This window comes from Pinus tabuliformis, chromosome 4_1, assembly GCF_031772625.1.
Source record: "Pinus tabuliformis cultivar Carrire ecotype Pingquan chromosome 4_1, CPIR1, whole genome shotgun sequence".
NCBI lineage: Eukaryota > Viridiplantae > Streptophyta > Pinopsida > Pinales > Pinaceae > Pinus > Pinus tabuliformis.
In genome coordinates, this window is record NC_142303.1 from 749284257 (window position 1) to 749303043 (window position 18787).

Genomic DNA, 18787 nt, shown 5'->3' on the forward strand with positions numbered 1-18787 from the left:
TGAATTATTATTACAATTTACTAATGAATTCTAATTTAAAGGACAAATGTCGTGGTATGTTAAGTTAAAAATGATAAAAATATAAATAATAAATTTAATACAAGAAGTTTTGACTATGCATTATGATTTGGTAAGTTAAAAATGATAAAAATAATGAATTCTAATTTAAAGGACAAATGTCACGGTTTGTTAAGTTAAAAATGATAAAAATATAGATAAAACTTTAGTATTCTTTAAAAAAAAACAATCCATGAAAATAGGTCAAGAAGTATCATATTCAATGATGAGATTCTTTAATGGAAACTAACTCACATATCTTTAACTTTTGCTACATAGACTTGAGATTCACGGATTTCTCCCTCAAAATAATAATTTTTTTATTCAAAAATATATAAAATAATAATATACATATAGAATCATTTTTTCTAGCAAATAGATATTAATTTAATGGAACTATAAGTCTTGCAACACATATACTTTTCATATATGCTTTTTGTGCGTTCTTGCAACACATATACCTTTCGTCAATGTTTTTCTTTCTGTTCTTTTTTTCTTCTTCTTCTTTTTTCCTAATCTTTCAATTTTTCTTAATAGTTATTTTCCAATAACCACTTCAACCACGTTAATTCATAGTTTATGATTCACACCTTATTAGCCTTTTTTGAGGGAGGAAATAATATATGAAAACACATGCATAGTTGTCCCATTACATGCACAGGTCTTAGGGAGCAGAGGAGCGGAGCGCCTTCGACGTGGGTGACCAGGCGAACTACTAGCATCCTTCTCCAGGGGTCTTCAACTGCCCAGTTCCGACCCATCTGCATAGACGTAGGTCCTCCGGCGGTCGCGTGAATGGCGGGATTCTAGCGACCCCCCTGAACCAATCACTGGCCTACGCGATGGCTCCCACCTTTCCGACACGCCCTCCCTGCATGCATTGCAAATGTTGGGCTCATGGTGTCATAGTTATGCCAAGTTAGAACTCTCGTTTTAATCCCTCAATTGGCTTTCGCGCGTCTTTTTTCTGCCCCTCGGGACCCAGGTGCCTGTCTGAATCGATCCATGCTCTCTACTTTGTTTCGTCAACTTTTCCCATGTCTCTCCATGGCCTTTTTATACCTCTTTAGAACATAAGATTTTGTACACGCGACGCTGGCCGGATGTCTGGTGCATGTTTTCTCTGGAGCTCACGTTCAGGGTGTTTCGGCTTTCGCTCTAGGTCAGTTATTTTCACATCCTTGCTCTCAGTTTCATGCTTTTCTTTCCTCTTCTGTTACAAGGTAACATAGGTTGATCTTTCTGTCGCCATATGATACGACTGTATGATATCATCCCGTTTTATTTCTTGTTTAAGCTTTTTATGAGTCACAGTGTGTCTATATCTGGTTTTGATGAAGTGCTCTCAGGATGATAAAAGCACTTATTCTTAGATTTAGAAATCTAATTGTCATATACAAACCATGCACATATGTAAGGTTTAGAATAGGATATTGGTGGTGCATCTTCAAGGTTTATTGTTGTTGTTTGGGCTATGATGAACCTTCTTCATAGCAAAAAGCTTTCTCCAGAGGTCTCGTAATCGAGCCTCCCCAGACCCTGGCAAGGTTCTCCTTTCTCTCCTCCCCTCCGTAATTTTTTTTCTAGTGGCCGGTTTTGTTCTTGTCCTTTCCTGGATTTTTCAAATTGGTCTTGGCTTTCATGTTTTGATGTCAGTCACCTTTAAGCCTTGTACGAGTCCTATCAACCAAATCCTAAAAATATCCTTTTTGGGGTCCTTGGCGGCATAGATGTCATCTCCTGAACAATCTCTGAAGGCTGATTTTTTATGAATTGTTCCAGATTCTCTCTTTCAGTGTCCTTCTTCTGTACCCCCATCCGCCTTGATATTAATTTCCCATAGACTAGATTGGCCTCGAAAGTCAGTTTCCTTTTGGTTTTGGGTCCTTTTCCGGATTTGGATCTGTCCAAATTGTCATCATATCCTGAGGTAAGTTTTTGGCGGTGTATGGAGGGGGTCTCAGACGCTATTGCCACGGATGACCTTATCAAAGCTACCGTGGAAGCTGAGCAAGCATGGGGTGTTGCCTCATTGGCAGGGGATTGGCAATCAACTCTAAATGACTTGGTGGTCAAGCCATCCACTCAGAAATCTGATCTGTCCACACAAAAAGAAGTAGAGGCGTCACAGGAAGGTTGGTGCATAGGGGGAAAAAATTTCTGCTATAACAAGGCACGCAAGCCTGTCAAAACTTCTCCCCCCCCCCCGCATCTAGATGACAGGATTGAGAGCCTGCAGAACCTTGCTCTTAATGGTAAGTGGCATTTCCCCGAAATGTCCGATTCTGACATGAGGAAATGGCTTGCGAATTTCTAGAAACCTGTGATTGGCTATGTTCCGGTCATATCAAGCCTTATGAGAGAGTGGTATTGTTTCCACTTCCTAAGTGCTGCTAACGCCGAAGCCATTCAGAGTCGGCCATGGGTCTTCAAAAGGAGTTTTCTAGCCTTGTATAGATGGTATATCGGCTTTAATCCTCTGCAAAACACTCCCATGAATAATCTTATTTGGGTAAAATGCCCAAACCTTCCCCTAGAGCTGTGGTCAATTGAAACCCTAGAGGAGATTGGCAATGCTATAGGACTTTTCATCTACGTCGATCCTTGGTGTCTGGGTGAAAAGGATAAAAGAATCGCCTGGATTCTCATTCAAAAGCCGTTTAGGGGGGGTTATCCTGACCATATCGAGATTTCTTGGAAAAACCAGATCATTAAACAGAGATTGGATTTCTGGGGTATACCTTTTAGGTGTGCCGCTTGTCGCAAAATGGGCCACTTAGTTAAAAATTTCCCCAGTGTCAAATTGTCTGGCTTCAGGCGGGACAGGCAAAAGATGTTCTGCAACGACTTACCATCTTCTCCCTCTTCCCCGGGAATCCTGGTTCACAGTCCCAAATATCCTGTGTCCCCACGTGCTCAATCTATGGATCCACCTTTGCCCCCCCGATTCCATTCCTGACTGTCTGATTACTTCAAATAGCCCTGTCATTTGCAGCCTTTCTGGGATCCAAATATCCCCCATTCCTGAGCCGAGAGAGGATAGGCCAATCCCATCGCCGCGTCCTATGAACCAGAAGGAGTTCTTAACTGACTCTCATCCTTTGCTTTCGAAGGGGTAAGATTTTTCCGTTGGATCTATCCCCATTCCTATCTCATCCTCATCTCCGCAACCTGATCATGCTCGCCTGGGCCACATAAAAGGAAAGGAGCCATGTGTCTTGCTTACCCCCTTAAATTCCCCAGCCTCATCCCCTGTCAATCCCTATGACAGTGATCTGGATCACCTGCTCAACAGGAAATCCCTCGAATTGGAGCCTCTTATGATACACAAGCCCGGGAATATAGCAATGCTTGTCATCAGCCCGGACTCAGCAAGGAATATAACAGTCCAGAAGAAGAGTAGGGGCGGCAGCAGGCACTTTAGAGGGAGAACTACAGTTACAGATAGAGGAATCAGAAATTTGTCTTTGGTTGAGGTGCCCATCTATGATTTGCCAGATTCATAGCCTCTTAGAGCAAGCATGGCTAATGAAACATCTAAATGATCCCTATTATTTCTATGAATATTAGGGGTCTTGGCATTGATCCCAAATTCCTAACGCTAAAAAATTTCTTTTTCTATTCCAGGGCTGGTATAATCCTCATCCAGGAAACCATGCACAATCGGGAGGACAATTTATCTTATTTCAGGAAAATGCTTCCTACATGGTATATGGTTGCAATAGAGGCTTATGGTTTATCAGGGGGTCTTGCTACTCTCTGGGATCCAATTCGAGTAAGAGCAAAGGCTTACAGGTGTTGTGCAGGGATTAGCATTGCGACTTCCATCAGGGGATGTGAATCTCTCATCAATATTCTTAATATATACGCGCCATACAAAAACCGAGTTCCTTTTTGGACAAACCTTTTTTCTACAGATCTGTTTGACATTGATCATCTCCTTATTGCTGGTGACCTGAACATTGCACTGAGCACTGAAGAGGTATGGGGCCAGGGGAAGATAAACAATGCGCATGTTGATTTCATCAAGTTAGAAATGCTTAACAGGAATATGGTGGATATTATGCCCACGGTGATGAAACCGACATGGTCAAATGACAGAGTCGACAAGGCCTATATAGCTAAAACAATAGATCGTTTTCTCGTACATATTAGTATCCTTGACAAAATGGGCATGCACTGCTCAACTGTGGAAAATATTTTGGTCTCGGATCACAGACCTATTCTATTAACATGGCCTAGAAAACAATTCAGATTGGGATACTCATTCAAGTTTGACAGATCCCTCCTTCAGGACACAACTTTCAATGAATATATCAACAATGCGTGGAAAGAGATTAAGGAGAGGGCCAAGCCCCCCTTTTTCTCAACCTTCAGAGAAAAAATGGCAGAGATCAAGAAGATGTTCAAAAAATGGCAGATCCAAAAGCGACAGAAAGACAAAAGAGAATTACAGAGGGTTCAACAAGAGTTGGACTCTCTGCTGGGATCAACAGATTATGCCTCTTGCTCGTTCGAGATGAAGTGCCGCTTAAGGAAATTGGAGAAGCAAAAATTCAATTTGATGCAGCAGGAGGAATCATTATGGAGGCTCAAAAGCAGAGCCTTATGGATTCAGGAAGGTGATAAAAATACCAAGTTCTTTCATAATTATGCAAGTGTAAGAAGAGCCAAAAATTCCATTTGGAAAATAAAGGATGATAAGGGCGGGTATGCTGTCACACACGATGGTATTACTAAGCAGGCAGTCAAGTTTTTCAAGGAAAAATATTGCAGAAGAAAAGATATAGCTTTCAGGGATATTCTATGGGGCATTGACTTGATCCCGGAAATGTTTGATGATGAGAAGAACGAAGCTTTGTTTCAGCCAATCACTGAAAATGAGCTTTTTAGAGTTATGAAGTCTTTCAAGAAAGACAAATACCCTGGGCTCGACGAATGGACAATTGATTTCCTGATCCATTTCTTCGACTTTTTCAAATTGGATCTTCTGAGAATGGTGGAAGCATCCAGAATGTCGGGCAGCATTCACCACCACACTTCATCTACTCTGATTGCTCTTATCCCAAAGAAGGGAGAGCCTGAATCGTTCCTTGATTTCAGACCGATCTCTTTATGCAACATAACATTCAAGATCATTACTAAGATTATAGCTGAAAGAATCAAAGAGACGCTGGCATCCTGTCTTACTCCAAATTAGCATGCTTTTCTGAAAGGACGCAATATACTAGATGATGTCGCCAGTACACAGGAGTGCCTACATTCTATGTTCTCCCACAATTCAGAGGCTGCTATTATGAAAATCGATCTCCAGAAAGCTTATGATGTTTTGGACTGGGGGTTTATGCAAAGTCTCCTGGCAAAAATAGGTCTGAAACCCGACCCTATCCAATGGATCATGGCATGTATTGAAAATGTTAACTATGCCGTTATAATAAATGGTTTTCCCTCTCCTTATTTTTGTGCGGAAAGGGGCTTGCAACAGGGCTGCCCATTGTCGCCACTCCTTTTCATCTTGGCCATGAATTCCTTGAGTTTACACATCAACAGAGCAGTTGAGGAAAAAATGTATGTTCCGATAAAGATCTGCAAGCATATCTTCATTTCGCATAACCTGTTCGTTGATGACGTCCTATTATTTGCAATGTTGTCTAGAGCATCCTGGATCTGCCTTAAAAATATCCTTGACAGATTTCAAAAAGCGACTGGGCTTATTATTAACAAGGCAAAATCTTTCCTGTATCACAATGACTCCAACTGGGACATGATTATTTGGATCTCACAGCTCTTCGGGATAGAATCAAGATCTTTGAAAGAAGGAATCAAATATTTGGGATTCCACCTCAAAGCGAAAGCTTATACAAGGAACGATTGGCGATGGCTAATTGACAGATTTTTTAACAAGATTTCGATGTGGGAACATAGATCCTTATCTTTGGGAGGCAGAGTTGTCCTCACCAAACCTGTCTTGATGCAACTGGCGGTTTACTGGGCCCATCTTTCTATTCTCCCGGCTAGCATAATTCATTCCATGAACAGGATTTCCGCCAACTTTATCTGGGGTGCTAAGGCTGACCGAGGCAAAATCCATCTGTCTAAAATGAATAGCTTATCGATGCCAAAAAATCTCATGGGTTGGGGTCTTATGGATCAAAGGCTGTTCGGAAAGGCTCTGGTTTGCAAAACAATGTGGAGAGGCATCTTTGGCGCTAATCCTTGGAGTGCTATCATCCATCATAATTATCTAAAAGGTAGAAGTTTGGAGTTCTGGTTCAGGTTCGGCTCTATTGGAATTAAACAGGGTTCTACAATTTGGCACAGTTTCAGAAAAATGAAAAATACTTCTTAAACAATCTGAAATGGAGGATGTTCTCTGGAAGGAATATCTTTATTGGTATCGACTCTTTTGATGGCTATAGGGGGATTCTTCATGTTCTAGACCCTCTTCTTTTTGTCCTTCACAGAATGGTCATTTTTACATGGGACAAGATCATTGCGGATTGGAGGGGCCTTGTGCCTATTCTGAAGGACGCTGCCGAAATTGGCCTACCAGCTGCCTTGTTATCATCTTGGGAAAATGTCAAGAATGCTCTAGGGCAAGAATGGATAAAGCGTGCCTAGCCAGAAGATCATTTAGTATGGTCTCTATCACATTCTCATTCGACAACAAATGTAAAAGATATCTACTACGATCTTGTTTCCAAAAAGATTATGCCTGCAAGACAGATTTTTCCGTTGGTATGGTGGAAACTCGGTTGTCCTCTCAAAGTGATTATCTTCTCATGGTTAGTTTTCTACAACAAAAACTTAACATGGGAAAACTTGAGGAAGAGACGATGGCACAACCCTAGCAGATGTGTGTTGTGCGAAGCTGAGGAGGAGACAAACTTTCACATGTTCTTCAAATGTGCGGCCTCCCAACAAATCTGGTATGGTTTGTCTTTTTCTTTTCATTTACCTCACCTGGGTTTCATTTCTATTCATGCAGCTTTCGGTTGGTGGGGAAGACAAGAGGAATCTAAGCGTCCAATCCTTCCCATTGTGTTATGGTGTGTCTGGAAATGGAGAAATCTAAAGATTTTTTAAGACACAAATCTCCCTTTCAAGTCTGTTGTGTTAAGCATATCCACCCTCGATGAATCGATCCATAGTTAGGATTAAGATCCGAGCAGGTTCTTGGTTTGGAGCGAAGCGGAGCGCCTTCGACGTGGGTGACCAGGTGATCTACCAGCTTCCTTCACCTGGGGAATTCTGCTGCCCTGTTTTGACCTATCTGCATTGTCAAAGTTCCTCCGGCGGATGTGCGAATGGCAGCCGAATAAGTTCTGAGTGATATTTCGGGCACAGCTCTTTCGCTGTTTTTGGCTATGTTTGTCGTATCAGATCATCTATCAGCATGTTTCAGCGTTTATATGTTTTATATGTTTTTTTTTGTGCTTCGTTCATTTCAATATGTTCCTATGTGGATGCCCAAGGTTTTATATGTGACTCTCATTTATTTTCCTTGTAAAATCTGTACAAATATGTCTTTCTAGAGACTGGTCACCTTTTTTATGGGAACCACAAGCTACTCTGTACTCTACAGGTTATGTTGCATATATTGCCTCATATATATATATATATATATATATATATATATATAAAAATATAAATAAAAATAAATAAATCCTTTCATCCATAATTCCACTAATGTCTTGTTTTTTGTGATGTAGACCCTAAACATGAGATAATATAGGAGCCACATGTAGAGGAACCACATGTTGTGATAAGAGAGGCATGTTCCTTCTAGGGCATGTGGGTGGTTATAGATTTTTAGTGTAGCTATTATGTTATCACATTTTTTTTTTTTTAAATTTGATTCAATCCATATGTGATAGCGGCCAAGATGAATTAATTGTTCTTAAGATGGGTGAAACATATAATAACACATTTGTATTTTCATTTATATGACCACTCTTCATATATTGGGTCATGAGAAAATGATCTAGTCAAGATTTTTAATGAGGATATTGATGGGTGATTAGGCATATCGCATTGCATCTTTCATTCATTCCTTAATAACTTGATTTGTGGTTATGATTAATGCAACAATTCGATTCATGTCCTCAACCATATTTAATTATAGGTTAATTATAAGTAAAAGTAGGGGAGAGTTCATTGTTAGATCAGTAAGTTCAATTTTTTTTAGTGTTGCATAAGTGCTCTCATACGGTTAGATTGATCTCATGAAATGCTCTCAATAGGTATGTTTGATATCCTCTTAAGTATGGGGGTGTAAAAGTAGTAATGATGATCACTCAAAAGTATTTGTTTATGGTGAGGAAAGAGCATGAAAAATGGGTATGTAATAATGCTCCTTTCTCAGACAAAACTAATGTCGTTGACCCAGGAGATAGCTTGGATGAATTCTTAGGATATTAGGTATGTAAATTGACTCCTTACTTCGTCAAACTAATATATCAGGTAAGTAACACGGTTTCTTGATATAACTAGACATGTCTATGAGAAAAGAGCATAAAGTACTAGCCTTATCTCCCCTATATCATTCATGGGTTTTTTTCTTGTCATTTTCTTATTATTGCTTTTGTGGATTATTTCTCTAAGATAGTATTGATTCTTTGTTAGTTTGTTGATTTTTGATAAATTTATTAGTTAATTTATTAATCAGTGTCTCCAATGATAGGGGTGACTTCATTCATCTCATTGATTCTAAGGTAGGCTGATGATGTGATACCGTTAGGTTGGTTGGCTGGTGATATCTTCTATCTATCATATGCATCATACTCATCATCTGATTTGTGGGTGTGATGGATATGATGATTCGTAGTGTTGAAACCTAATCCTAAGGGATTGGGAAATTCATGAAATTTTTTAAATAGAAAAATAAAGGACATTGGAAGATGAATCCCAATAGTCTCCCTCTCCTCGTATATATCCATGTTTTCTCTTAATTCAAAAATAAATTCATTCATGGAGTCACTCACCTAGCCTGACATGAAATCAGAGCAAACCCCATTTTTAGTTTCCCTCTATCTTGTAACTCTTATTTATTTTGCCATTATCCTCTGTCTTGAATGCATTGTCCTCTGTTGAAGCATTGGAACCTATAATAGTTGCATGTAATAATTTTAACTCTCTTGTGGACAAGTTTGCTGAAAGAGATAAATATTTTGGGAAGAAGAAGACGATTGCTCAGTCTCCTGAAGAAGTTGGATGCCTTGCACAAAAAGAGAAGAATCAAGGACAAGGTTCTTCTATAGGAAGAGTTGGCCGAAGAGGATGAGGAAGGAAGAATTTTAGAGGGAGGGGGTATACATTTCCAAGGGAAAGGTATGATTTTCATTGCATACGGTGTAATAGAAATGGTCATGACGATTCCACATATAAGCTCTCATGGGACAAGATTAGACAGGAAAGGGATGAAGAAAAAGGAAAATCATTAGATAAAGGGAAAGGTAAAGCACCGAAGTCTGCTCATTATGTTGTGGCACATTGCAACGTTGGAGTAATTGAAGACTTATTTAATGCTTCACTTGCTTCATGGAAAGATGCTCGGTTTCTTGATTCAGGAGCAACATGCCACATGACTTTTAGAAGATATTTCTTTGAATAATTCAAAGGAAATGTTGATGGAGTAGTCTACTTTACAGGTAAGTCAAAAATCAAGCCATCAGGGCTTGGCACCGTTAAGCTCAAATTGCCTGGTCTTCCAGGCTTTCTTCTACATGATGTTCTATACCTATTGAATTTGAAGAGAAACTTGTTGTCTTTGGTCCACATCTATCAACAAGGATACTTATTCACATATTTGATGGTAAGGTTTAGGTTAGAAAATCATTAGATAGCTCACTTGCCATTACTGGGATAGAAGAAGAAAGACTATGGAAGCTGCAAAGAACCTTTGCTTATGCACATAACTTTTCATAGAGTTCTCACTATGGTGAAGGTATACTTCCATCAAGTCTTGTATGGCGTACTATATTTGAACATTTAAATTATGATATCCTTTGTTTGTTGAAGAAAAATGATGTTACTAGTTTGCCTACAATTCCTAGGAAACTTAAGCAATGTGATGCTTGTATCTTAGGAAATCACAACAAACAATGTTTTCATGATTCTCATTTAGAAAACTTGAACTCATTCATTTTGATATTTTTGGCCCAATGCCTATTCCTTCTGAAAATGGCAATAAATACATGATGACATTTATTGATGACTACACAAGAATGTGTTGGGTATACCTATTGAAGAATAAATCTGAAGCCTTTGAAACTTTTAAGAACTTTCATGCATGGAATTAAAATGATACACAATCTTATATTATCTCTCTTCGTATTGATAATTGATCTGAAATGGGGCACTAAAGGCTTCTTGTCATGCTTACAAGAACATCTCCCACTCCAAAGCTTATATATTCCCAAGATCTATGCTTATGATTGATATTTTGCAGAATTAAAAGAACTGGAAATAGGTGTATACTTTTTGTTTGCCTTTAACTGTTAAGTGCTTTAAGTTTATTTGCTTAAACTAATATAAAAACATATAACAGAAAATAATGCAAATAATAACCAACACACATAACACCAATATAATTAGGAGTTCACCCAAACATCTTGGGCTAAGTCTCCATGAGCTCTAGTCAACTCAAATAGGCTCCTTGGGATTATGGCTTAAATTCTTTTACAAGTAACACACTCAACTCCATAGGTTTACAACTGAACCAATGGGCTTAGAATGTCATCTTTATCCCTGGCTGTTTGGCTCTCTGGCCCTCAGCTCTCAGCTCTCAGCTCTCAGCTCTTGGCTCTTGGCTCTTGGCTCTAGCTCTCGGCTCTCACTCTCGGCTCTCGGCTCTCAGCTCTGGCTCTTGGCTCTTAGCTCTTGGCTCTCGGCTCTCGTCTCTGGCTCTTGGCTCTCGGCTCTCGCTCTTGGCTCTTGGCTCTTGGCTCTTGGCTCTTGGCTCTCGGCTCTGGCTCTCGGCTCTTGGCTCTTGGCTCTTGGCTCTCGGCTCTTGGCTCTCGGCTCTTGGCTCTCGGCTCTTAGCTCTCGGCTCTTGGATCTGGTCTCGGTTCTCGGCTCTCAGCTCTTAGCTCTCGGATCTTAGCTCTCGGCTCTGGCTCTCAGCTTGTTATGCTCTTAACCTGCAAAATGATACCCAAATACAGAATATGCGAAGAAAAGATACCCAGAACACAGAATAGCAATGATTTTATTATTCAAAGAGTAATGTTCACTTGCCTCTTCGAGGGGCCAACCTCCAATAGAGCAGAGCTCGATTACAAAATAAGACACGATGCTCCTCGCAGGGAGTCTCTATCCTTTATATATGACTCATACATGCACTACCACGGACCAATACCATGGGTTTTATTAATACCATCTATCTAATACTACGGCCCATTTGCAACTAACTATGGTTCCGTCATTAATTGCGGATTAACCACTTATAATTATTAATATGGGCTTTATTGACTCTTGACTATGACGTGATCCCATTACATAAATAAGGGGGTTAGGGTGGGACCCTAACATGCCCTCCCCCTTAAGACTAGCCTTGTCCTCAAGGCTGAAGCTGCGGAAACTGCTGAAGAATAGTGGCTGGTTCCCAAGTTGCATCTTCCGGAGAGGTGTCTTTCCATTTGGCGAGGACTTCCTTAATCATGTGGCCGCGCAGTTGCTTGTCTCGTGTGTCTAGGACCTATTCAGGTTGAAGCCAGATGGACCCTTCTTCGTCCAATTCAGGTAGACTGGTCTGAATTCTACAATTGTTCCCAATCACTTTCTTGAGGCATGAGACATGGAAAACTGGATGGATTTTTGCAGCAGGTGGCAAGGCCAACTTGTAAGCCACTTCTCCAATGCGCTGAAGTACTTGATATGGTTCGTAGAATTTGGGAGATAGTTTCTGACACCCCTTGTCTTTGAGTGATGTTTTCTTATATGGTTGTAGTCGTAAAAATACATGATCCCCTTCTTGAAATTGGCGCTCGGAGCGATGCTGGTCTACTTGTTGCTTCATGTTGTTCTGAGCTTGATGAAGATTCTCACGAAGATGGGCGAGCATGGTTGCGCGGTGTTTTAGGAGTTGATCCATTGCTTGTACTTTTGAGCACCCCTTGAGATACGAAGTAGGTGAAGGCGGGAGTTGACCATATACTGCTTCATAGGGAGTCATTTTGGTGGTGGCATGATAGTTGGTGTTATACCACCATTTAGCGAGAGGTAACCACTGCACCCAAAGGTGTTGCTTTTCTGAAGTGAAACACCTAAGGTAGGTTTCTAGACATTTGTTGACGGCTTCGGTTTGACCATCTGTTTGCGGATGATAGGAAGTACTGAGTTTTAGTTGAGTGCCTTGTATCCTGAAGAGTTCCTGCCAAAAATTACTGGTGAAGATCGGGTCGCGGTCGGACACAATAGAAGTGGGCATGCCATGCAATTTGAAGATCTGATCCATGAAAGATTGAGCGACCAAAGTTGGTGTAAACGGGTGGGGTAGGGCGCAGAAATGAGCATACTTCGACAGTCAGTCCACAACCACCATGATGACTGACATGTTCCCTGACTTTGGAAGACCTGTAATGAAATCCATAGAAACCTCCGTCCAAATTGATGCCGGAATGGGCAATGGTTGTAATGTGCCTAGTGTGTTGACGGTTTCCCCTTTGTGGCGTTGACAGACATCGCGTTCTGCTACGAAAGTAAGGATGTCCTTTTTCATGCCTGTCCAAAAAAATGATCTTCGGGTGCGCGCATACGTCTTCTGAAAGCCCGAATGTCCTGCAATGGGAGATGAGTGCAATTCCGCCAAAATGCAATTTTAAGGGTGGATGTTGGTGATATTACGACTCGTTCCTTGTAGCGAAGAATATCATCCTGCCACGAGTAGCCCTTGGTGGAATTTGGATCTACCTGCAATTGAGAAATGAGTTGGGAGAGCCCGGGGTGTGAAAACCATTCCCTGCGAGCCTCTTCAATCCATTCTGGAATGGGGAGGGAAATTGGTAGCAGAGTACTATCCTCCTCAAATTGGCGAGATAATGCATCTGCTACACTATTGTCTTTCCCTTTCTTGTAAATGATCTCATAATCATATCCCAGCATTTTGGCGAGCCATTTATTTTGTTGTGGGGAGGATAGGCATTGCTCCAAAAAATATTTAATATTGTGATGATGTGTGCGGATTTGGAAACGTTGCCCCAATAAGTAAGGTCGCCAGGTCTCGACTGCATGTAAGATGGCCATCATTTCCTTCTCGTAGGTAGATTGGCCCAGATTCCTCCCACTTAGTTGTTGGCTTGTGAAGGCCAACGGTCGCCCTTCCTGCATTAAGACCGCCCCAATACCTTTACCCGAAGCATCACATTCAATGACAAAAGATTTGGTGAAGTCAGGTAGTGCTAAGACTGGAGAGGAACACAGGGCATTTTTTAGAGCTGTAAAGGCCTGTTGTGCTTCCTCATTCCAGAAGAATGAATTTTTCTTTAGGAGTTGGGTGAGGGGCTTTGCTATGCGACCATAGTTGCGGACAAATTTACGATAATAGCCTGTGAGACCCAAAAATCCTCTCAAGCTCTTCAAGGTCTTAGGTTGAGGCCATTCCTGCATTGCTTGGATCTTTTTGGGGTCCACCTTGACACCATCACACCCCACAATGTGGCCCAAATACTCTACTTCTGCGATGCCAAACGAACACTTGGACATTTTGACAAATAATTTATGCTTGCGGAGCAGTTGCAAGAGTAGATCTACATGCTGAAGATGTGCGGCCCAAGTGCAACTATAGATGAGGATGTCATCGAAGAAGACAAGGACAAATTTCCTGAGATATGGTTTGAGAATGTAGTTCATAAGGCTCTGAAAAGTAGAGGGGGCATTACAAAGACCAAATAGCATGACCAGGAATTCATAATGGCCTTCATGAGTTCTGAAAGCAGTCTTGGGAATGTCGACTACCTTCATGCGAATTTGGTGGTAGCCTGAGCGAAGATCCAGCTTAGTGAAGAATTGAGCCCCATTGAGTTCATCCAGCAAATCATCAACCACCTAGATGGGAAATTTATCTTTGACTGTCAACTTATTGAGGGCCATGAAGTCGGGACACATCCGCCACTCCCCATCTTTCTTGAGCACCATGACCACTGGGGATGAATAAGGACTAATGCTGGGACGAATGACACCTGCTTCCAAAAGTTCCTTGATGATTTTTTCTATTTCATTCTTTTGGGTGAACGGATATCTGTATGGGCGAACATTTGGGGGTTGGGCCCCTGGAACCAAGGTGATGCTATGATCATGTTCCCCTCGCGAGGGTGGAAGCTCATGAGGCTTGTCAAAAACCGGCAGATGGTTATTTAAAATCTGTTGCATCTCAGGATGAATTGGCAGAGGCTTGGTTTCGACTGCTTGGATGGCATTAAATTGAGATACAACTCCATGATTGCCCTTTTTTAACAATTTTTCCATCCTATGCGAGCTGATGATAGAGGGGGCTCCCACTTGGAGTCCACGGAGGGTATGTGTGTAGTTGTTCTGCTTAAAACTCATATATAACTCCTGGAAATCCATTGTGATTGGCCCAAGAGTGCGGAGCCATTCAGCGCCGAGGACAATGTCGCAACCCGCCATGTGTATGGCAAACATGTGGGTTTTCAACTGATAATCCCCCATTTGAAGTTTGACATTTTCACAGTGGCCTTCACATTTCATTGTGCCTCCATCCGCAATTTGAACTTGGAAGTTAGAAACTGCTCGTACAAAACAATGCACTGCTTATGCGACTTTTTGATGGATGAAATTATGTGTACTTCCACTATCAACCAAGACTACTACTGGGCGATGTTTAATAAAACCTCTGATTTTGAGAGTTTGAGGGGAAGAAATCCCTGCCAAAGCATGCAACGAAATAACTGGTTCGTCAAAGACATTGTCCTTTTGGTTGTCTTCTTCTAGCGGCTCATGTTCCTCAAGTGGTGGATCTTCCTCTGTTGAGCTGTAGTCAGTGGCATCAATTTGAAAAAATTTGGGCTCCTTGCATTTATGACCTGGGGAGTATTTTTCATCATAGTAGTAACATAGTCCTTGCTTTCTTCTGTCGGCCATTTCCGCAGGGGACACCTTTTGGACCTTAAGTGTTTGAGTCGTGTTGTGAGCCTGTGGGGGGCGACCTTTAGCGGAGAAATTTGGGCGACTGTATTGGGCTGTTAATGCACGTTCCACGTTATGAGCTTACTTGCAAGCCTCCGTCCGTGTGGGAGGGTGGTGCAGTAGGACTTGAGCTTTGATGGCTTCTTTAAGACCGCTGATAAAACATTCCGTGTAGAACACATCTGAGAGACCCCAAATGCGGAAGGCTAAGGCTTCAAAAGCTGTAATATATTCATCCACTGTACCAGTCTGTCAGAGCTTAGTAAGACGTCCCAAAAAAGATGATTCTTGGTCAAAGCGGTCTTGAAGAGCTTTGGTGAATTTGGTCCAAGTCCTAAAAGGTCCAGTGCTACGTTGATGCCATTCCCACCATTGCCACCTTTCATTGTCCAAGTACATGCTCCCTAACATAAGTTGAGTCTCATCATCATGTGATTCAGTTTGAAATACTGCTCCATTTGTGCTATCCATGCCGACGGGTGAGAACCGTCAAATTTATGCATATCCAACTTGGGAGGTCGCTGACTGGGTTGTTGGTGGGTGTGCCAGACGTGAGGAGAGTGGCTAGACTCACCCTCATTGTGTCCATTGCCATTATACTCCTCCTCGTGGGCTTGCTCCTTGCCCTTTGGGATTATTTTCTCGACCTTGCTACATAGTCCGCTAAGCTGAATGTGGAGGTTTTGCACCGATTCTTCAAGTTTGTCCATCCTTTCATTGGCCATCACTTGAGCTCTAGTTTCTACCATACACCAACCTGATCTTTTGAAAATGGGGACCGCCCAAAAAAAAATTCCACTAAGAAGTGAATGGTACCACCGTGCTCAGCTCGTCGTCCTGATTCTGATGGGCTAGATCACCAATAAGCGCCCCGAAAGATCGCAGACCAAAAGTCATGCAAAAATTATACCCCAGTATAGGAACCCTTCACAACAACTCTGATCTGGTGGATCTGAGAGATCTGAATGGCGGATCTGATAGCTCTGGGCGGCGGAACAGACTGCTTCTGTGGATCTGATGGATCTAATAGATCGGAATGGCTGATCTGCGAACTCGAGACTGCGGGACTGATGTCTGCTGCTGCTGCACCCCTTTGCACAAGCGGATCTGGAAGAGATTATGTGTGATCCCCCGATAGAAAAGGGAACTATGGTCTTGAGGAGTGTCAGGTGCTATAGATCGCAATATACATAAGGGTCTGGCAGTAGTACTCGGCCCAATGTTTCAGGGCTCTAACTAGGGAGGATCGACCGTACCCTTAGCCGTACAACCCGACTACCCTATCGTACAGGTGAGTAATCTCTCCGAGTGCTATTCTCAGTGTAGTGTAGCCGCAAGACGACCGACGGTTTATCTATGGCGAGGTTTCAAGGGAGCCTAGGGGGCTTCCGATATACCCAGAGGGTACATGGAAGACAGTCCGTGCGTGGTTCTGTCTAATGCGCTACTACTCGAAGGGGTACCCACAGGGGTTACAAGGGAGTCCAACAGACGTGACCACCTCTTGTATTTCCTGCGTGCATGCCTCCCCAAATCCGCAGGTTTATGCGCTCAACGACAGATCCCGTGGTTTAAAGACGCCGGAACACGTCTCTAGCAAAAAAAAAAAAATTGCTAAGAAATGGAGATCCCACCGGCCATGGAAAGTGCTCTGATACCACTTGTTATGCTCTTAACCTGCAAAATGATACCCAAATACAGAATATGCGAAGAAAAGATACCCAGAACACAAAATAGCAATGATTTTATTATTCTGAGAGTAATGTTCACTTGCCTCTTCGAGGGGGCAACCTCCAATAGAGCAGAGCTCGATTACAAAATAAGACACGATGCTCCTCGCAGGGAGTCTCTATCCTTTATATATGACTCATACATGCAATACCACGGACCAATACCGTGGGTTTTATTAATACCATCTATCTAATACTACGGCCCATTTGCAACTAACTGTGGTTCCGTCATTAATTGCGGATTAACCACTTACAATTATTAATATGGGCTTTATTGACTCTTGACTATGACGTGATCCCATTACATAAATAAGGGGGTTAGGGTGGGACCCTAACACAGCTCTTGGCTCTCGCTCAGCTGTGAGCTCCCTCAAGGGAGACTTACTTCTCTGCTGCTACATGTTTGTGAGCCCCCCCTGTGAGAGTCATACTCTCTGGCTTTTGAGGAATCCTCTGACTCTGTGGTTCCCCTAGTAGTTCCTCTGTCTCTAATCTTGAGGAATCATTCCTTTGTGGTTCTGCATCTCTTCGACTGGCCCTCTAGCTCACTGGCTCTGTGGCTCTGTGTCTGGCTCTCTGGCTCTGCGCCTGGCCCTCTGGCTCACTGGCTCTGTGGCTCTGTGTCTTCTATAATGCATTCCTGTTACAGAAACACCCGTTTATAGCGTGGCATAGGTGCGATGGACTATTTCCAATGGAAATGACACAGTCGGTCGTTCTTCTGCCTACATTCCGAAAATAGCAGCATAACAGAAACACGCAGGAAACTCATGAAAAACACATCACGAGCCTTTAGGAGGAACTCAAATAAAGTTTAATCGCCCCTATAATCCTCTCAGGTTCGTCCTCTGATCGCATATCGCAATCGCATTACGTAAGGCCAAGAAACCCAAATACACAGCAATACACTGAAAATCCAAAATCCAGATTTCAAAATTTATGCAATTGCATTCAAAACCTCATTGTGTCCGTGCCTCAATCGCATACCACAATCGCAACAGGCATATGTCAACGACCCTTTATATGGTTGCGATCTCGATCACCAATCGCCGATATCGGTGCATCGCATATCGCAATCGCAATGTCCCAGGGGTCTATACAACTTTCCAATGGATTGTGTCGACCCAATATATATTGCCAATGTCGATCCGTCGATCCGATCATCGCAATCGCAAGTCACCCATCGTAATCGTTGATAAGCTCATCGCTTTAATCACAATTGCAATCGGCTCTGCCTGGGGTTCAAATATCACATGCAGGCCTCCCTCCGATGCGATATATTGGAGAGCGCTAATCGGGGAGTCTTCAGCCTTCAGTTTAAGTCCTCCCGTTGGAACCTTTCCGATGCGATATCTATATACAACTCCACCTTTGACCCTTTTCTTTATCCGACTCAGATTTTCAAAAGATTTGTGCCCTTTAGCACCTTATACCTCTTATATGAAGTCTTTTAGACTTACAGGTTTATCCAAGATCCATTTTGGATCAATAATGGAAAAGAATATACTTCAAATGAATTTGAAAACTATCTTCGCTAGCATGGGATCAAACATCAAACAATTGTGCCATAAAATCCTCAACAGAACGGTGTAGCTGAAAGAATGAACATGACATCCTTAAATATGGTATGTTCAATGATGTTTTTCAAGAATGTTAAGCTGATGTTTTGGGATGATGCATTTCTATGTGTTGTGTACATTAAGAATATGTGTCAATCTCATGCTCTAAAAAACAAGACTCTCTGTGAAATGTGGTATGGCCACATTCCTTCAGTGAGGCATCTTAGGGTTTTTGTTTCCACCTGTCATGCCTGCATATTGAAGGAACAAAGAAACAAACTTAGTGCAAGGAGT

At 42.0% G+C, this 18787-nt stretch overlaps 1 protein-coding gene across 1 annotated transcript in view; it reads left to right on the forward strand.

Annotated features, from left to right (window-relative positions):
- The first annotated feature begins 6522 nt into the window (after nucleotides 1-6522).
- Nucleotides 6523-18787, forward strand: part of LOC149178311 (GTP-binding nuclear protein Ran1B-like) — a 45830-nt gene continuing 33565 nt past the window's right edge. The window contains exon 1 of the mRNA XM_089422048.1: nucleotides 6523-6670. Coding sequence (XP_089278174.1) covers nucleotides 6523-6670 — 148 coding nt within the window. The remainder of the gene's footprint in view (nucleotides 6671-18787) is intronic.